Below are 16,421 nucleotides of genomic sequence, written 5' to 3'. Positions count from 1 at the left end.
ATTCAAGGTACATCTTCCTCCATCAGAGACAAATGTGAGAGCAAACATTATTGAAAACAGTTATACAAGTGTTTTTGTCTGCATCTGAAAGAGGCCTGTCACCTATTTAAATTGAAAAACTGTTTCCAAAGCACAAGGAGGCCTTGAAATGTCCCATGTGTACTCTTCAGTATGTAATTACAAAGATAAGAGGTGACACATTCATTTTGGTAAAACTCCATTAAGCAGGCCTCCAAAGACAGAAAAATCTCTTATTTATGTATTTGCTCCTTCAGGCAGACATCACACCACGTAACAAATCTATGCCAAAAAAGTCCAATCTAAAATATGGCAATCAACAGGATTTACAAATCCTCATTCTAGTGGTGTTAGAGTTGGTATTTTTTTTACCACATCTTCATCATCTTCAAGTAATATGAACTACTTTGGAAGGAACCCAAAGGTTATTTCAGAGTATTTTTAGTATTTCTCTTTTAATCAACATCAGCATCTCCCTCTTGCCTCCAGGCTGACTTTCTCCTGAAAAGTGTGTTATAACAGCAAAAATGGGAGAGGAGGCAAGCATTTGGCACATTGAATAGCCAGTCAAAGATGTGATCACTCTTTGCAACACTTCAGGGGCTCTGGCAGTAATTTGCTACCCTCAAAGTTATTCACCTTTTTTACTCCTTACAATCATAAGCTGCAGAAATAACCGCTGTGCACTGAACATTCATCGTGACTTAGTCTGGTTGCCACAGTACAATATTTAAGTCAGGGTTTACAAAACTATGCAGCTTGCTCTCGGTTGCTGCAGACTGTCTACTAAGGACGGGAAGCGACGGGGCAGTCTCGTAGCCCGAGAGGCACAACGTGACGGCAAGTCCTGCTGCTGGAAGCCACGCACAGCTGTTGCTCAGTCACACACAGCAGTGACATATGTCATATAAGGCTGAGCAGCAGCATTCACCTGGAATGACTTTAGCTTGTCTCTTTACCTTTTTGTAAGTATTCCCGTACCATATTGACCTCTCCTTCCCCATGCAAAAAAAAAAAACCCTGCGTTTTAAAACTTCCCAATGCCCTTCCCAAGAGCAACATGGAGTTGGTTTGGCAGGGACACGGGCACTACTTAACAGTGCTGCTGAAAGGCGTCAGGAAGGGGACGGCTCAGCTTTGCCCGGGAACTCCCACGCTACAGCTCCCTGTCTAATGGCCTTGCCCTCTGCTGCGGGGAGGCGAGTGAATGGCAGCGCACAAATCTTGCTGCTTCTCAAGGACAACGACTAACAGCTGCCAGTACACGCTGATTTGCTGCTATTTTTCTAAATAAAATCCCTCCTCAAGTGCCAACCTATGCTAGCCACAACGGTGTTTAAAAAACAAACAAAAACCCCAAACCAAACAAATAACCCCCAAAACAAACCTCCAAAACAGCCCCCCCCCCCCCCAACCAACCAACCAAAAACCCAAATGACAAAAAGCCTAGTGCGGTGATTTTAGATGATTAGAGGACAATTTTGCATAGCTTAAGTCATTCGAAGAGCCTCATTCATTTACCTGAAACATCTGGGTGCATGAAAGCCAGTGAGCATCACCTGCCATGCTCACGAAGGTGAGGAAAGGCTGAGGTAGCAGTGGTAAGTACCTACCAGGTCGTACGCTGCCAGCACCTTCTTCTGCACATCGGGCATGGTCCCCAGAGGCTCTAGGTAAGGAAACGCGTCCTTCATGCAGAGGGTAACAGAGGGTGCGTTGTCGCTGCTCACGAGCCGCGAGGACAGGGTCAGGATGCATTGCTTCAGGCTCGCGATGGGCGGCAGCCCACACAGCTCCTTGACAGACACCATGGCGCTCTGGGAGAAGGAAAAGAACTACTTAAGCACATGTTTCTGCTTGCCACTTGGTCCCACCTGCCTGCCAGTACCTCGTCAGTGCCTGCCTGCTTCTCCCCGCTGATGCAGGGCAGTGGTACCCCACTGCCTGCCGTCTCTGGACCCGCCATGGGCCCCGGGATGCCAGTGCACTCAGCAATTCCTGGTCAGCCCCATTCTCAGCTCCCCAAGCCTACTGCCAGCTCCAGCTTTCCCCAGGCCCAGGTATCCCAGCTCTGCAGCTACTTTGCATTGCAAATCCAGTCCCAACAGGGACAAGCTCTGGTCCCCAACATATTAAACCATTAGCCTAAATTGCTATTTCTCTTCCCAAATGTTCAGACTCCAATTACTTTTGATGCTGTAATTGCCTCGTCCTCCCATCATTATCATCCTCCAGCTAGAACAAGTTCGACAGACCTCATATTTCCCATGGGAAAGGCAAGCAGGAAAAAACCACTTTGTTTTCAGCCTTGCATTACCATATCATAAAGAAACACTAACACTCTTTCCCCTTCATAGGTCACATGTAAGAAAATCAATACTGGATATACAGGTCAAACCAAACTAACATGCCAGGATTTATTTATTTATCAAGTCCGTGGATGTACGGCTGACATGCCCTCATCATTTAGCTTCTTGAGTCATACAATGAGTGACCAAGATGCACAAAATCTGAGAGACCCGTACCTTGTAAATGTTCCCCACACATCTTGCTGAAAAAATAGTCATCAGAAAATACCCTGCTAATTCGTAGAGGCCTTTCTCATTAATGAAATACATTAGCATGCTGTTAAATCTAATGACTGTGTCTTTACGAAGCATTCTCCAGAACAAGATCTAGTACTGAAATTTCACTTGGAAGGCACATTAATACTGATTCTGAGTCAGATTCAGAGTATTTTCTTTTACAGAGTTCACATACATAAGCCTGACCTAGACAGAAGGTGGAGTCAGTGGTTCAAACTAGTTACTTTCAAGGCCTGCAGGAAAGGAAAGGCTGGGAAGAGTTTCCCATTCTTAAAAATATGCTCAGACTATTCCTTTGGGAGTGATTTAAAACTTATGTCATTTTGTAAACTTTTCCAGCTGCCAACATTTAATTTGCTTTAGACTCTGTCCAGAAGAGCGGGGTCAATGAAGTGCTATGCGTTTTTCTCCTGTTTTCAAGAAAGAAAAATGAATTGTTTCTGTATCTTTACCAAGGAGATAGTTATGGATGATTTCAGCTATTTATTAAAGAAAACTCATTGTTTAATGCTACTCAGTTTTGTTTCTAGGCAGCGCCTGGACCTCTGAATTGAGCTGCCCCTTAATCAACACGCAGAGTCACCCCGGCCGTGGAGGAGAGCACCAGGCAGGCTGGTTCTTGTTTGGCCTCGCTGCCATTTCACCTCCTTCTGACCATGAAGGTCTAATCCGGGCAGTTGTGACGATGCTGTGCACCTGGGCCCTGACACCCCCGGCCGCAGCGGGCTCCAGCTGCTCTTGGAGCGTCACGGGCAGGCAGACGCGGTGCCAGCAGACTGCTTGAGCCAGGACATGGCACCGGTGTCCGTGGCGGTGCTCAGCCAGCCAAGATAGCACAGCTATTTAGCAAGGAGGAAATTGCAATCCAAGTGGCATTCAGTGCCCACCTTGAACATCTGCAACCCTCAGGCAAACGGTGGCAACACGTGCTGCTCTCTGTACATTGGGTTTCTCTAGTGTGGGCAAGACCTTAATGACACACGCACTGATTGCTTCTTACACTCACCTAGACCAAGAAAATTAAGAGCATAGCCCTCGCTCAGTTAGCAAACAGAAGTTTGCTCATGTTTTCCAGAACCAGCAAGGAAATGAAAATTTTGAGACCTGAAGACACAAGTGTACCCTCAGTTCTGCTTTCTCAGACAAAAACAACCAGTAAAGCATATGTTTGGAGAGGGCATATTGATTTTTAAAACATTTCTGCCTAATCCCACATTTGCTTGTTAGTTAACACCTGTAACTATCAGCCTTCTGATGTCTAGTTAAAGGCTGACAACAGCTGTGGGTCTGGAGCTTCACGAGCTTCAGCAAGTTTGCCTTACCAGCAGCTCACAGCAGGACTTTCACTTCCACATTCAGGACACACCAACACACATGATGAAAGTGTCATACCTGCATATTTTCTCTCATGTCAGTAGCCTCTCGTAGCGGATGCACTGCCAGCTTAAAGATGTCATCGATAATCTTGAGACCAGTGTTCCTCAGCATGGTGTACTCCCTTGCTTTCTTTCCTATCCTCACTGAGAGGCTGCGCTTTTGGGCCTTCCCACCTCCACTTCGGTTGGTTATTGCAATGTGAACAAAGAGGGTAACGTGCTCCATGATATCACCAACAAAAGACCGCAGCGGTATGTGCCTGTAGCCAGGCTGTAAGCACTCCAGCGGGATGGTATACTGCCCTATGAACTCATCCCCAATGTAGTCATCATCCAAAACAACAAAACGGATCATGGCCAGCTCTGGTAGATTGATCTGGAACTCAAAGCTTTCATCAAAAATGGGGTTATCACTGTTTTGCTGAACAGTTTTAGTTCTTTGTTCAGTGCAGTCTGCAGGAATCCCATGTATTTCTATGCAGACATAGGGGTCTATGACATCCCCTTTCGCACATGCACCCTTGGGCTTTGGAAAGTTCTGACCACTGATTATTTTGACATGTAGGACTTGGGGAGAGACGCCCGGAACAATGCCCTTGGTATTTGCGCTGAAGTAAGACACCTCGTCACGCATCACTGAAGGCCTGAGAACGTACCCGCATCCCCCGTTCTGTAGAAACCAGCCAGTGTGTAGGTCCATCATGGGCCCTGGGGTCTGATAGTTCATTGCCACTATTTGGCAACCACAATTCCAAAAATCTTGAGGATTTAAGTTACTGGAGTCTATCCTCATAGCACTCGGGTACACCCTGGACAGAAACTTTTTGTTGTAGTTGACAAAATCTTCAGGGTATTCATTTGCAATCCGACTGGCTTCTGCCTCACTGAAGGAGCACATTTCCCAATAATTTTGAGCTTTCATGGATGTCTCAAAGTCTTTGTATTGGACAGATTTGCATAGGGACACCAAGTCGGACAATTCCCTGCAGAGCCAGATCAGCTTTGGTTCCCTTGAGAAGTCCTCTGAGAGTCTCCGGGATATTTCAGCCTCTTCATCTTCATCTGTGACTTCCCCTTCTACTATATCCTGATCACAGGGCAGCTTCTTCCCCTTCACAATGATCTTCATTTTCAGTTTCTCGGGTGATGGGAGGTAGACTTCTGAGGATAAAGGTGCCTCTGTGTATAGTTTGTTTCCAAAGATCCTTCTCATGTGCTGCACCACTACCTTCTGCTGTTGTACTGAGCAGTGGTTCCCCAAGCAGAGAATAAGGGGGTATTCTGAAGCAAAGAAGGCCAGTTTGTTTATTACCTCAATAACATTTCGAAAGGCAAGCGGCGATGTCATGTTGTTACGGTTACAAATAATGGGTTCATTATCCGGGCCGTCACAGACGTCTAGTTCAATACTCCGACAACTCATTTTTAACGCTCTGACATAACCATTGATATCAGCTGGCCCTCTGAGCTGGTCTTCTATTAGATATGTATTGTGGGATGCGTTGATGTAGTAATGTGACAAAGGCTGTGTCATGTCTTGGACAATTTTTTTGTGCTCTGGGTCAAAAATATCACATTCTGGGGACAACAAGTACTGAGTAAATCCATCAATTGCAAGAAAACCTTTCAAACGCCCTTCTTGAGAAAGCTCATACCTGCGTATAATATCTAGACACATTTCTTCTGTTATGTGTGTCACTCCTTGCTCAGCCTCTAAAAACAGCATGAGGTCATTGGCATCTAGATATTCTTTGTTTTTAGATATCTGCACGAGTAAGAAATAAACTTCAGGTCTTGTGCAAAGTTCACTGAACACTTCACAAAATTCTTCTTTCGTTACTCGTGTTGTCAGTTTCTCTTTGCTCTTCTGGATTTCCTTAAATTTTAGTCTAATCTTTGTTTCCTTTAAGGTGGGGTTAAGCTTCTTTATTAGCTCCACAGACGTATCTTCTAACATTATGCCATTACCATCAACATCTGCTGCTTCAAATACAGTTTTTAGCCAGGCAAAACGTGGGGTATTATGGCTGCTCTCCATCAAATCCAGGGGTTGCTTGCTACGAGAAACCAAGTACCTTAATCCTGACACCCAAATATTGGCCACATCAGCTGAATTGGCAACCAAGTCAAGGGACTCATAGTTCTCTCCATGAATTACCGACAGCGCACAGTCCTCAGAAATCTGGTCTGCAAGTCCGTTATTCCTGAACGTTTCTGTGTTCTTCCCTAGTCTGATTTCTTTTATAGCAGAAATATCAAGCTTGGCTTTCTCGAGGTCCTTCTTGGAAGGCTCCCAACGAAGAGCCTGCATGTCAGGATCCAGCGTAAAAAAACGGTTATAAATCCGGGAATTTGGACGAACTTTCTTCAATTCACACCCAGCCTGCATAAAGCTGATACAGTCACTGGCGCTGCTTATTTTCTTCTCTGATGGCATGCTACTGAAGGACACCGTCTTCTTTCTTCCACATTTTTGGTTTGAAGGATCCTGTGGAATAACAACATTAAAAAAAAGAGTAAGTTTTCTTTGGCCATTCCACAAGTGCATAAATAATAGAGAAGATATGTTTATGTAAAGATAATTCATGTTCTTCTGAACCTCAAAGCACAACATATTATCCTTTCCCACAATTCAGTTCCCTACTGAGCTATAAAATATACCGAGCTGTACAGCGACTTGACTGATTGCAGCATTATTGATACCAAGTTTTCACGAGTGACATCTGCAGCTATTACACTGCCTTCCAGATCTCAGCAACTCGCTACAGCTGTGAGGAGGTGTATCTGGTTCTGTCACGTACATTTTGAAAACAGATATATATGTGAAGAGGGGTTTCATGGGAAGCTCCAGCATCCGGTTAAGGTCTGCATCACCAGAAGTGGGGTGGATCTCACCAGGATTTAAGAGATATGAATAAAGGAGGAACTTTGGGATAAAAAGGCATAGGAAAAGTGTCTCAGCCGATGTGGGAGGAGAAGGGGAAGAAGTCTCCGAAACAGTGCTGGGAGCAGAGCCTGGGACAGGTCAGCATGTCTGTGAGGCACACATGACAGCTCAGTGCTCGGCAGATGAGCGTCCTGCCTCAATTCTGCCTCTTTTTTGCAACCTTGGGACACCTCAAGCAAAACTAAAAACAAAAACCAAGCAAGTCATGAGTCAGACCCCTGAGATACACACCCAGGAGAGAGTCTGGGCTTTCTTATTTGTGTGTTTTAGGGTCCTTTGGCAAAGGACATTCTCACTAGGCTGAGAAGCCCATCTCTGCTGCATGCACAACCACAAGGCTCTCATGGCTGCTCTCATGGGAGCCTCACTGCTCAGCCCTAACCTACTTCACACTCTCTTGTCTCCCCATTTGCTTTGAAAAGTAGCTATTCTGGTCATTTCTGTGTACCACGACCACAAAGTGCTGTGGGAAAACAGACAACCAGGCAAGAAATCCAAAGCCTTTTTCTCCAGGGCATATATTCTAACTCCTCTTGAGAAAATACTTAGCCAGGCACATGTGACTGTCTTTTCAGTATCAACTACCTGCTTGCTGCTGGATGTAAACCCAGCTGCCTGCAAAGCTTTGGGTAATTTTAGTGCAGCAACTAAATTTAAATCTTTTCCCACATACTATCAATTCAAAACATTTCACAATAATTATAAATTGCAAATCATTCTTTTTTCTCTGCATGTTTTCTATCTACTTCATTAGTATATAAACTGTCCAACAGCTACCAAAAATACTTTAAAACATCATTCAAGGCTGTAATTAATAGTGAGACACTTGTTAAAATTGCTTTCCCTCCTATTTCCCTAGCCACCAGCAATACTTTCCCAGTTCTCTGCCTTCTGCTGTTGCAGCGACTTTTGCTGCCTGGATTTTGAGTAGAAGAGGAGTCCAGAGGTGAGGAAATGTTGATGCTGAGTATAGGCACACAGCCCTCTGCCACGCTGCCCTCAGGCCCAGCCACAAGATGTGCACCAGGGACCAGCTACCCAACAGCCCCTGGGGACCTGCTTTGAGACACCAAAACCCCTGACTCCCAAATCCTTTGCAGCCTGGACTGCTCTCCCCTACCCCAGGAACTGGTACCCTGCAGAGTCATTCACCCTTCCTCAAGTCATAGTCCCCTGCAAATCCTAAATGCAACCCCTCTCCTAGCAGTGCCCTCCATCTACCCATCTCTGTCCTGCTGCTGCTCCACACTGCCAGTGCCCCAGCAGGACTCTGGGCAGCTCTCCCAGCCACAGAGCATCAGTCTTGGTGCTTGTAAGAGCATCTCCACTCATTGTTTGCATGTTTGTATAGATACTTTCAGCAAATTAGTCAGTATAAATGTTTCTACAAAATTGTTATTGTCTTTCACTCCATTCAATAACATCCAAAATATTTCCAAACCCCAGCCAGCCAACAACTGGATTCAAAGGCATGCAATCTGCTGGGAACAAAATCAAAACCTCTAAACTTCTTATGCTAAAGATTTCTCATTAAACTGATACAGCAGCTTCTACTGACAAGAATAATTACTCTAGCCATTTATTGTAGTACTTATTATGAGAATTGGTCTTAAAAAATAGGAAGAAAGTCAATGAAGCAAGTGCTTTGGGTCAGCTACTTTTTTAATTACAGTTTTCTGCTAAAATATTCTGTTCCTGCATTAACATACTGTGTTTTAATACACAGCTATGGCCATGAAAATCTTCAAGCAACAGATGCTAATGAATACAAATGAATGCAGCCAATTACCCCACAGGCTCTAAAAGGGCCTTTTCTTTCTTATTTTTTCAGGTTTACAGGAGAAATATTTAGGTTTAAGGTTGATGATTAATTAAGATTATTCTTCTCATATAGGAAGATGTATTAATGGTCTTTGAATCTGCAGTGATTCATTCCTTGATGGAGAGTGGTTCCTCAGGGCCAGACCTGGAAAACTCACCAGAGCAGCATAACTGATTTAGCTACAGGTCTGCTGTTTTGTCTTTGCCAGAGAGGTGGGAATTGTTACGTGACTAATTTTTTTCTGCAGAAAAATAAAAGCCATTTATTTTTAGTTCCAAGATACCTGTAGTTTTTGATGAAAATAAGCCATGGAATTAATTAGCTATTTTCAGGTATTAAGGTGGGAAAAAACCTAATTTGCCTCATGAAGAATCAACAAAAGTTGCCTTTTAACATTCATTCTTAACCTCTCAGGGATTTTGGAGGGAATTAGATTATCCTCTGCATCCTCTTGCCCTCCTTTTATTTTTGATGGATACTTCTGGTTTCATAGTTAGTGGTATGTAAGGAACATCAGAATTGTATAACAGCAGTTCTTCATCTCTGAGTAGGACTTCCCCATATCTTTTAATCAATTGAATAGAATTCGAGTCTGATCCATGGACTAATTGCCTAAAATTAACAAGATTTTATTATTATTGACATTGATAGGATTATTTTAACTGATACGAACGACTTCCCCAATCTACTGTATAATACACACAAACTTGCAAAACTGCTATTGCTAACTGAGCTTATTATCAGCTATTGCCTTCTGGGGCTCTACGGAATAGGAACATACTTAGTCTTTCAAAGTGAGAGCTGTTAGTTTAGATTTAATGTGACAGTTTTCATTCATAATTATCAAAAACTTATTTATTCTAGTGTTGCAAAAACTCAAAATGTGTTTCTGTAAGCTCAAGTGCTGTCTTCTCAGCCTGACGAGCCAGGCACTCACCTTTGTTCTACCACATTCATGTTGCTTGAACAAGCACCTCCAGATCCTGACACCACGGTTTGGCCAGGCCACACACCTCTGGGTCCAAGGGATCACCCTGGGGGGCAGAGGAGTGTTTTCTTCAAGAAGTGTCCTCTCTCCACTGGGCTCCACCCACATCAGAGCCTGGAGAAGATGATTTAAATACACTTTGCCTCCCCATTGATCTTATGCTGAGCTTAGTTCAACTGGGCCTACAGACTTAGGTTGCCAATTTTAGTTTAGCTATTGTCTGTCTTTAAGTCTCTACCTTAATCCAATTTTCACACATTGCTCTTCCAAGACAAGACATCCAGCTAAGAATACTTCTGTGCTGCAGTGTCTCCAGTGGCTAAATTTCTGCTCCGTTTTACCTTTCACTGGATACTAAGAACAGGAATAAGTACTAAACTAAAAGCTGCCAGCATCTTATGTGAACAAATAGCAAACCTGCTGTCTTGTGCTACCTGCCAAAAACATTCACACTGCAAATTATCAAAAAAATTCTCTATAGTATTCACCCACACAAGAGCATTTGTTCTCCTTCATTAACCAAAGCAATCAGAGAGCACAATAAGGTCCCTGAATCTTGGAGGAGAAAAGTCTATCATTTTCCAAGATGCTAAGTCCATCAAAATTGATCTTGCCACACAGTAACTGGCCTAGGACTGCCCTTTATCCTCAGTCACTTGTACTGATGCCACTGAATTTTTTGTGGCAATGAAAGAAGGAAAGGAAAGGATGATGTTTGCCAAAAAAATCTACATCAGTGTGAAAACAAGCAAGCAACTTGTAAATTTTCCACCCTAAGACCTTCTCTACCAGAGATAACCTAGCTCTACGCAAGACACTGTTACTGGAAACAAACACAGCCAGTTTGCATGCAATTCACACATACAAAAAGAAAATCCCTACTTATATGGGAAACCTTGTGCTTTCCAAGGCAAGACACTTCTTTCATAGTGACTCAAACTACGGTTTCCTTCAGTTCTTTAGGCACAAGGTGACCTAACTGGCTGACTCCACCTCCTGCTCCTGAGGCTGCATAATAGCCATTATGCAAAAATAACTCAAGACCTCAACCACAAAACCACTTCAACATGTGCTTAGCTTTCAGCGTACGCACAGCTGCTCTGAAATCAGTTAACAGCAAGGAGACATATCTGAGTGCTGCCCTGACTGCATCCTAGCATTTTCTAAACGTTTCTAAAGGAAGGATTCAGAGCTGCAGTCTAAGCACGCTCCCAAAATAGGAGAAGCTCTCCTGTTGAACACATCAGGCTCATCAGAAAGACTGGATGTGTAAACAGTGGGATCAGCAAGCCATCAGCACTTGTGGGAAAACTCCACCCCATCCACCCCGACCTTTGACTGTTCAATCTTCTGCTGTTTAAATCAAAGAGCTAACAGAAATAAATATGTGGGATTAAAAAAAAAAATTAATAAACATGCTCTCCACCTCATCTCCCACCCCCTTTGTCAAAACTACAGGACATAAATTGTTGAGCTGAAATTAACAAACAGGGCAGTAATAAGAGCTGTATAGCAACCCTCTACACGGAAGTCAAGCTCATGAATTATTATTTGTCTGAAATTAAGTTACCTGAAGGGCCTCTAAAGCATTGACAGCTTTCCAGGGTTCTGCTAAGGAGGATGAGGATAAAAAGCATCACTTACCTGAAGACACGAGAAGCCCTTAAAGAGCTGCAGGGCTTCTGTGAAAGGATGTGAAATTCAGTATCCATGCTAACAGCTAAACTTGTTAAGTGTGGTTAAGAGCCATTTCCCAAAAAAACCAATTCACATTTTCACCAGTGCATATCACTGTTGCTAAAAGAGAAGCTTTATTCTGATCTTTGCCATTTCCCATGAACCTAGCACTAAAAAATCAATAACAGACAGCTTAGTCTGTCCTCACAAATAGATTGTGATAAATGGTGCATCCTAAAAGCTATCTGCTCTGGAAACTCCAGATGATCCACTTAATTGGCCAACTGATTACCCAATTTTTTTTTTTGTTGGTTGTTTTTTTTTTTTTCCAGGAGAAACTAATTAACTTTACAGGATGAGGTTTTCTGGGATGTTTCTAGATATTTTTGCTATACACGGACAAAATCCCAGTCCCTGAAACTCTTAAAGTTTTACACTACTTGCAGTGGGAAACTGTACTTTTAAACATTAAATGAAGAAGTCATTGAATCACTAGTGGCACCGTATTGACAAACGATGGTGTCATTTTTCTATAATGAAGTAAGTCAGAGCAGGGAAGGTTTATATAAGCTATCCAAGAGAACACAGAAAGCCAATGTCGGGGCCAGGGCTGCAACCAGATCTCATGCACGTGTGAGGCTTAGTCCGTCTGATCAGAGACGAGACTCAAAGCTTGAACCCACAGTACCAGCATGTGATTGCTACAGGTAGCAATGATCGTTGGAAACCGATATGCATTACTAGGGACACAAAAGATTTCTTCTGTGAATCTCAGCCACCATTCTGGCCATCCTCAGAGAGCATCCCAGGATTGCCTGCTTTGCAGATTTTATTGATTCTCCTCACTGCCTCTGCTATCACAATAAATTAATGAGCGGAACTCCCTCTAATCTTCCTTGGCAAGGCCTGTAGGATATAAGTATCAGATATCCACTGTGACGACTCACAGGACAACAAAGAAAAGGTTACCTACTCAAAATTCATCCATGCTGACAACTCATGGCACAAAGCAGCTACCTTTGCACAGGGGCTGAACAACCAAACAGCCTCATCGCTGGCGCAGGCAGCCGCAGGGACACTGCCAGTCGCGCTTGGGCTAACTGCACAGCTCAACAGATTGCGAGAACAGATGCTAATGCTATGGGATCGACCTCCGCAGCCTCTTCGAGGCAAAATTCCTGCTAATTCAGGGATTTGAGCACATGTGGAATAAAGGCTGGATCTGAAGTTTAACACACACGCTCTTAAAAGCACGTAATGGAATAAACAGAAAATTTAAGGCAGACCAAAAATATGACATGGGCAGAAACATGAGAAATAGCTTCAGAACGCAGTGTCCAACAATTTTCCAAATACCAAAATAGTTATGCTGGCATGTCTGCAAATCCAGCTAGCTGTCACTAACCAGCAGTTTATCTCAAGCTCAAGCTCCACACAGAAGCCTGAGCACTATCATCATTCATGAAAGAGCAATGACTAAGGGATCTCAGACACAGGGGAAAGAAAAGCATCACGGGGAACAATAATATCAGCATTTACAGGGAGCTTTTCTCAACTCCCCAGGATTACCCAAACATTGTGTACAGGTAGTGGACTCTGACCAAGACCTATCACAATGACTTTACAGTCAGCTTTTCTTCAAAAGGGGAGGAAATATCACCCTGCAAAATGGGCACCCTGAGGGCCGGAAAACAGAATGAAGACAATAGCTTAACTATTCTGGGATGCTGAATAGTCCCTGCTGGAGAAGTTCAACAGGAGCTTGTTTGTTTTCCTCCTTCTCTCCATTACTAAAAATCCCTTTCAAATACTGGACTGGAGGCTGGAGAGAGATAGAGAACATCTGGAGGAGACCTTTTAGAAAAACATCTGAACCAAAATGATTTGCTGTTCAAGGAATGCTTGTTATGTGTTTGCTTTTTTCCTTTTCTTTTTCTTTAAATCACTAGCATTCCCAAATTTATTCAATTTTACCTTGAAGAAAATTTACCTTTGCTGTTTAAATGACAAATGAGAGCAAAAGAAAAAAAAAAAAAGCAGCACATACAGACTCCATCTGGAACCACTTTTTGGAAGTGAAATCCATGCAATGCAAGAAGAGTTTCTTTTCTGGCATGGTACCACACTGAAGTTACTACTTCAACTTGTTTCTATAATTAGGGCTATGAAACCAAAGTCAAGAAGCTTCAAAGAGCACAAGAACATGAATAACTTTTCAATGCCTGTAGTGAAGCTACCACTTCACGACTCCTTCTGCCGTCATTGTTTCTGAAGATTTCCCTTTACACTTCATCATCCAACTGGTTTCCACAAGGACATCCCTTAAATAAAGGTGCAAGTGTCTATCCCTTCATGTATTAAGCAACAATCTACAGTGAGAAAAAAACTCCTGTATGACACTTCAATACATATGCACAGTACCTCTGTATAACCCTATGGAAGATCTCACCTGATGCAGAAGATTTTTCGTGTTTCTTCTTCATTCTCCCTGTGGAACAAAACCTTCACTTATGACACCCTAAGTTCTTTCAGTTTGGAAGGGACTGACTCAGCCCACTGGACGTAATGTCTCCAACCACTACCACTCCCACCCCTCTGTTATTTCCAAGTATTCGGGTTGCTTGCAGGCTGTAATGCTTAGGAGTCTCTGAGGGCACCTTGGACATGGATTGGATTTATCCCCATGCTCTAAGGGAATATAAACCTGAGAAAGACAGAAAGACACTTTCTGTCTTCAAGCAGAAGCAGTCACAGCAAGCCCTGGGAAAATGAGATCTTGGCTGCAGCGTTCCCAGGAGAGCTCCATCGTACAAACCCTCGTCCTTTTAGAGATTCTCCTTTGAATGCATCTGAGGCCAAAATTAAAAGGAGTGCCTACTTAAAGCAGCTAACCCTACAGCAATGACACGCCTGCCTTACAGAGCTCCTCCCTCCACGCAGAGCAGACCACAGCCATCAGCCCCATCTGCAGATAAGCAAGCTGTATGGAGCGGTCAGTATCAGAGCCCAGTAGATCAGTGCTGTTTCAGACCATGGAGGAGAGGTGAGCAACCAAACCAGGGGTCCTTGTTAAGTATCCATTTTGAGTATTTGAGCCAATCACTCTTACTAGGTAGCACAGCAAACAATAGCTTCTCAGGTCAGAAGGTCCCAAGTTATTTAGATATAATAGATCAAATCTGTGCCTTCAATCCAATCTGGAGACAAGCCAGCACCAAGAGTAACTGGTGGAGTTCAGACAACGTGAACTTCCCCCATTTATAACTACTTAAAACTTCTGGATTGATTTCCAGTTTAAAAAAGTGACTGCAGTGATGGGGCCTTGCACAGCCTGGATCACGGTCGAAAGAGTTACATCTGAAGAAAATGGCCTGACGCCCCACAGAAGGGACGGATGGGAAGCCATGCTCCTGGCCGCCGCTGAGGCCATGTCATTTAGTGAGGCACACCGGAGAGGGAGCCCTGCTCTGAGGTACATTTGTAAAACTGAGTAAGAGGGCGTTCCCTAAAGCTTAGTGAAACTTACTGTGGTGACAGATTCGTGGGGCCGCGTTGCAAGGAATGTGAATCCCATTCATTATTGTACCTGGGTAACCTGAATGAGCAGCTGGGTTGTTGCTCCTGCAGACACAATAAGCAGTGTATTTTGAAATACGCAGCCCTTGCGTTTAAAAATATACATCCACTCTTCATAAAGACATGGAGCAAAGGCATTAGAAGTGCACAGGGCATGTAACCTGTCTGAACCTGCAGCAGAAACAATGGAGATCCAAGATCAAGAGCTGGGAAACACCAAAGATCCAGCGTCTCAGCATCATCCCAACAGCTCTGAGCACTGTGACCAGGGGGACTCCAAAAGGACTCCAAAACATTGCTAGCAAACACTGTGCAGGCTCATTGAGAGTCACAGCATTACCCTGACATAAGGGTTGCCGTGGCCCTGGGGAATACGAAAACGAGTACTGCAATATCTGTACATCTCAGCACAGCGTTAATTGCTCTCTTCTGCTAGTCAGAGATACGACAGCTCTGCAGCAAGTGCAGAGGACACTGCCACAATGTCCTTCCAAAACACAGAGACCGGAGCAACAAGAAACAAGATCTTGAACTTGCTCCGTACGTTAGCACAGGGGTGGGTGCAGTCACACCTACACCTGTGAGCTAACATGGACATAGCTGACCCAAGTGTAGGGTTGTCACCCACGGTCCTGCTAGCAGAGAAGCCATAGCTTGCTGTGCATGCTGCCATGGCCACCCTCCTCAGAGTGCCCAGGTCCTGGCGTGATTGCACAGGCTGCACTCCCTGTGCAAAATCAACGGTGGCAGTAACCCCAGCGATCCACAGGACTCAGCGTGCTAGCAGTCAAATCAGAAAGAACCTATAGGGCTTGAAGCCTTTGAAACTATAGAAGATGAGCTTTTTATTTCCACGTCACCTGGGAGTACACATCGTGCACTACAGCATGCGACACAAAAATCCAAATGTGAACGCAACACACTATGTGTACACCTTCCCACAGGCTTTTACCTGCAATGATTTTGTTTATTTCTGTATCTCTTCAAAACAACATATGCTTTAAGTATTTTGAAGAAATTAGTTATTCAGACATGGACATTAAATCAGAGCAAGATCTTCTCTGCACCCCTTGTTCAGAGGAGGAAAAAAAAAAAAAAAACCAACAACCAACCAACAACTAAAATTAAGGACTTTCACTGAGACAGAATTGCAAGAATCTGACCTAGCTGAATTTGAAAGATTATTTTTTAATTTTATTTTAAAGATACCTCCATTGCATCTGTGGGAATTCCTCCCTCCAGCCTGACACAAGTGGATGACCTGTAGGTAAATCTTCTAAACTTCCTTCAATTAATCCACGGAAAACACTACCTGAGCCAGCCAAGCAGAAAGAAGGTTGTGCTGGTTAAAAACAGCTACAAAGAAGCAGTACATTACAAACTGAAAATAAGAGAAGTTGTTGGTGTGGATTATAAAGTAAAGTAAGGAAAA

At 43.6% G+C, this 16,421-nt stretch overlaps 1 protein-coding gene across 3 annotated transcripts in view; it reads right to left on the bottom strand.

Annotated features, from left to right (window-relative positions):
* PLCL1 (phospholipase C like 1 (inactive)) overlaps nt 1–16,421 on the bottom strand; it is a 207,092-nt gene that overhangs the window by 37,151 nt on the left and 153,520 nt on the right. For 2 of the 3 annotated variants that reach the window (XM_075756255.1, XM_075756256.1), the window contains exons 2-3: nt 3,996–6,467; nt 1,632–1,835 (exon numbers count right to left, since the gene is read on the bottom strand). In XM_075756255.1, coding sequence (XP_075612370.1) covers nt 1,632–1,835; nt 3,996–6,467 — 2,676 coding nt within the window. Of the gene's footprint in view, nt 1–1,631; nt 1,836–3,995; nt 6,468–9,685; nt 9,783–16,421 lie in introns of all 3 variants that reach the window. The other variant, XM_075756258.1, reaches the window with a different exon arrangement.

The sequence above is a fragment of the Balearica regulorum genome, chromosome 6 (genome assembly GCF_011004875.1).
Source record: "Balearica regulorum gibbericeps isolate bBalReg1 chromosome 6, bBalReg1.pri, whole genome shotgun sequence".
Lineage (NCBI taxonomy): Eukaryota > Metazoa > Chordata > Aves > Gruiformes > Gruidae > Balearica > Balearica regulorum.
The sequence above is the reverse complement of the archived record's forward strand: the minus strand, read 5'-3'. Positions and strand labels throughout refer to the sequence as shown.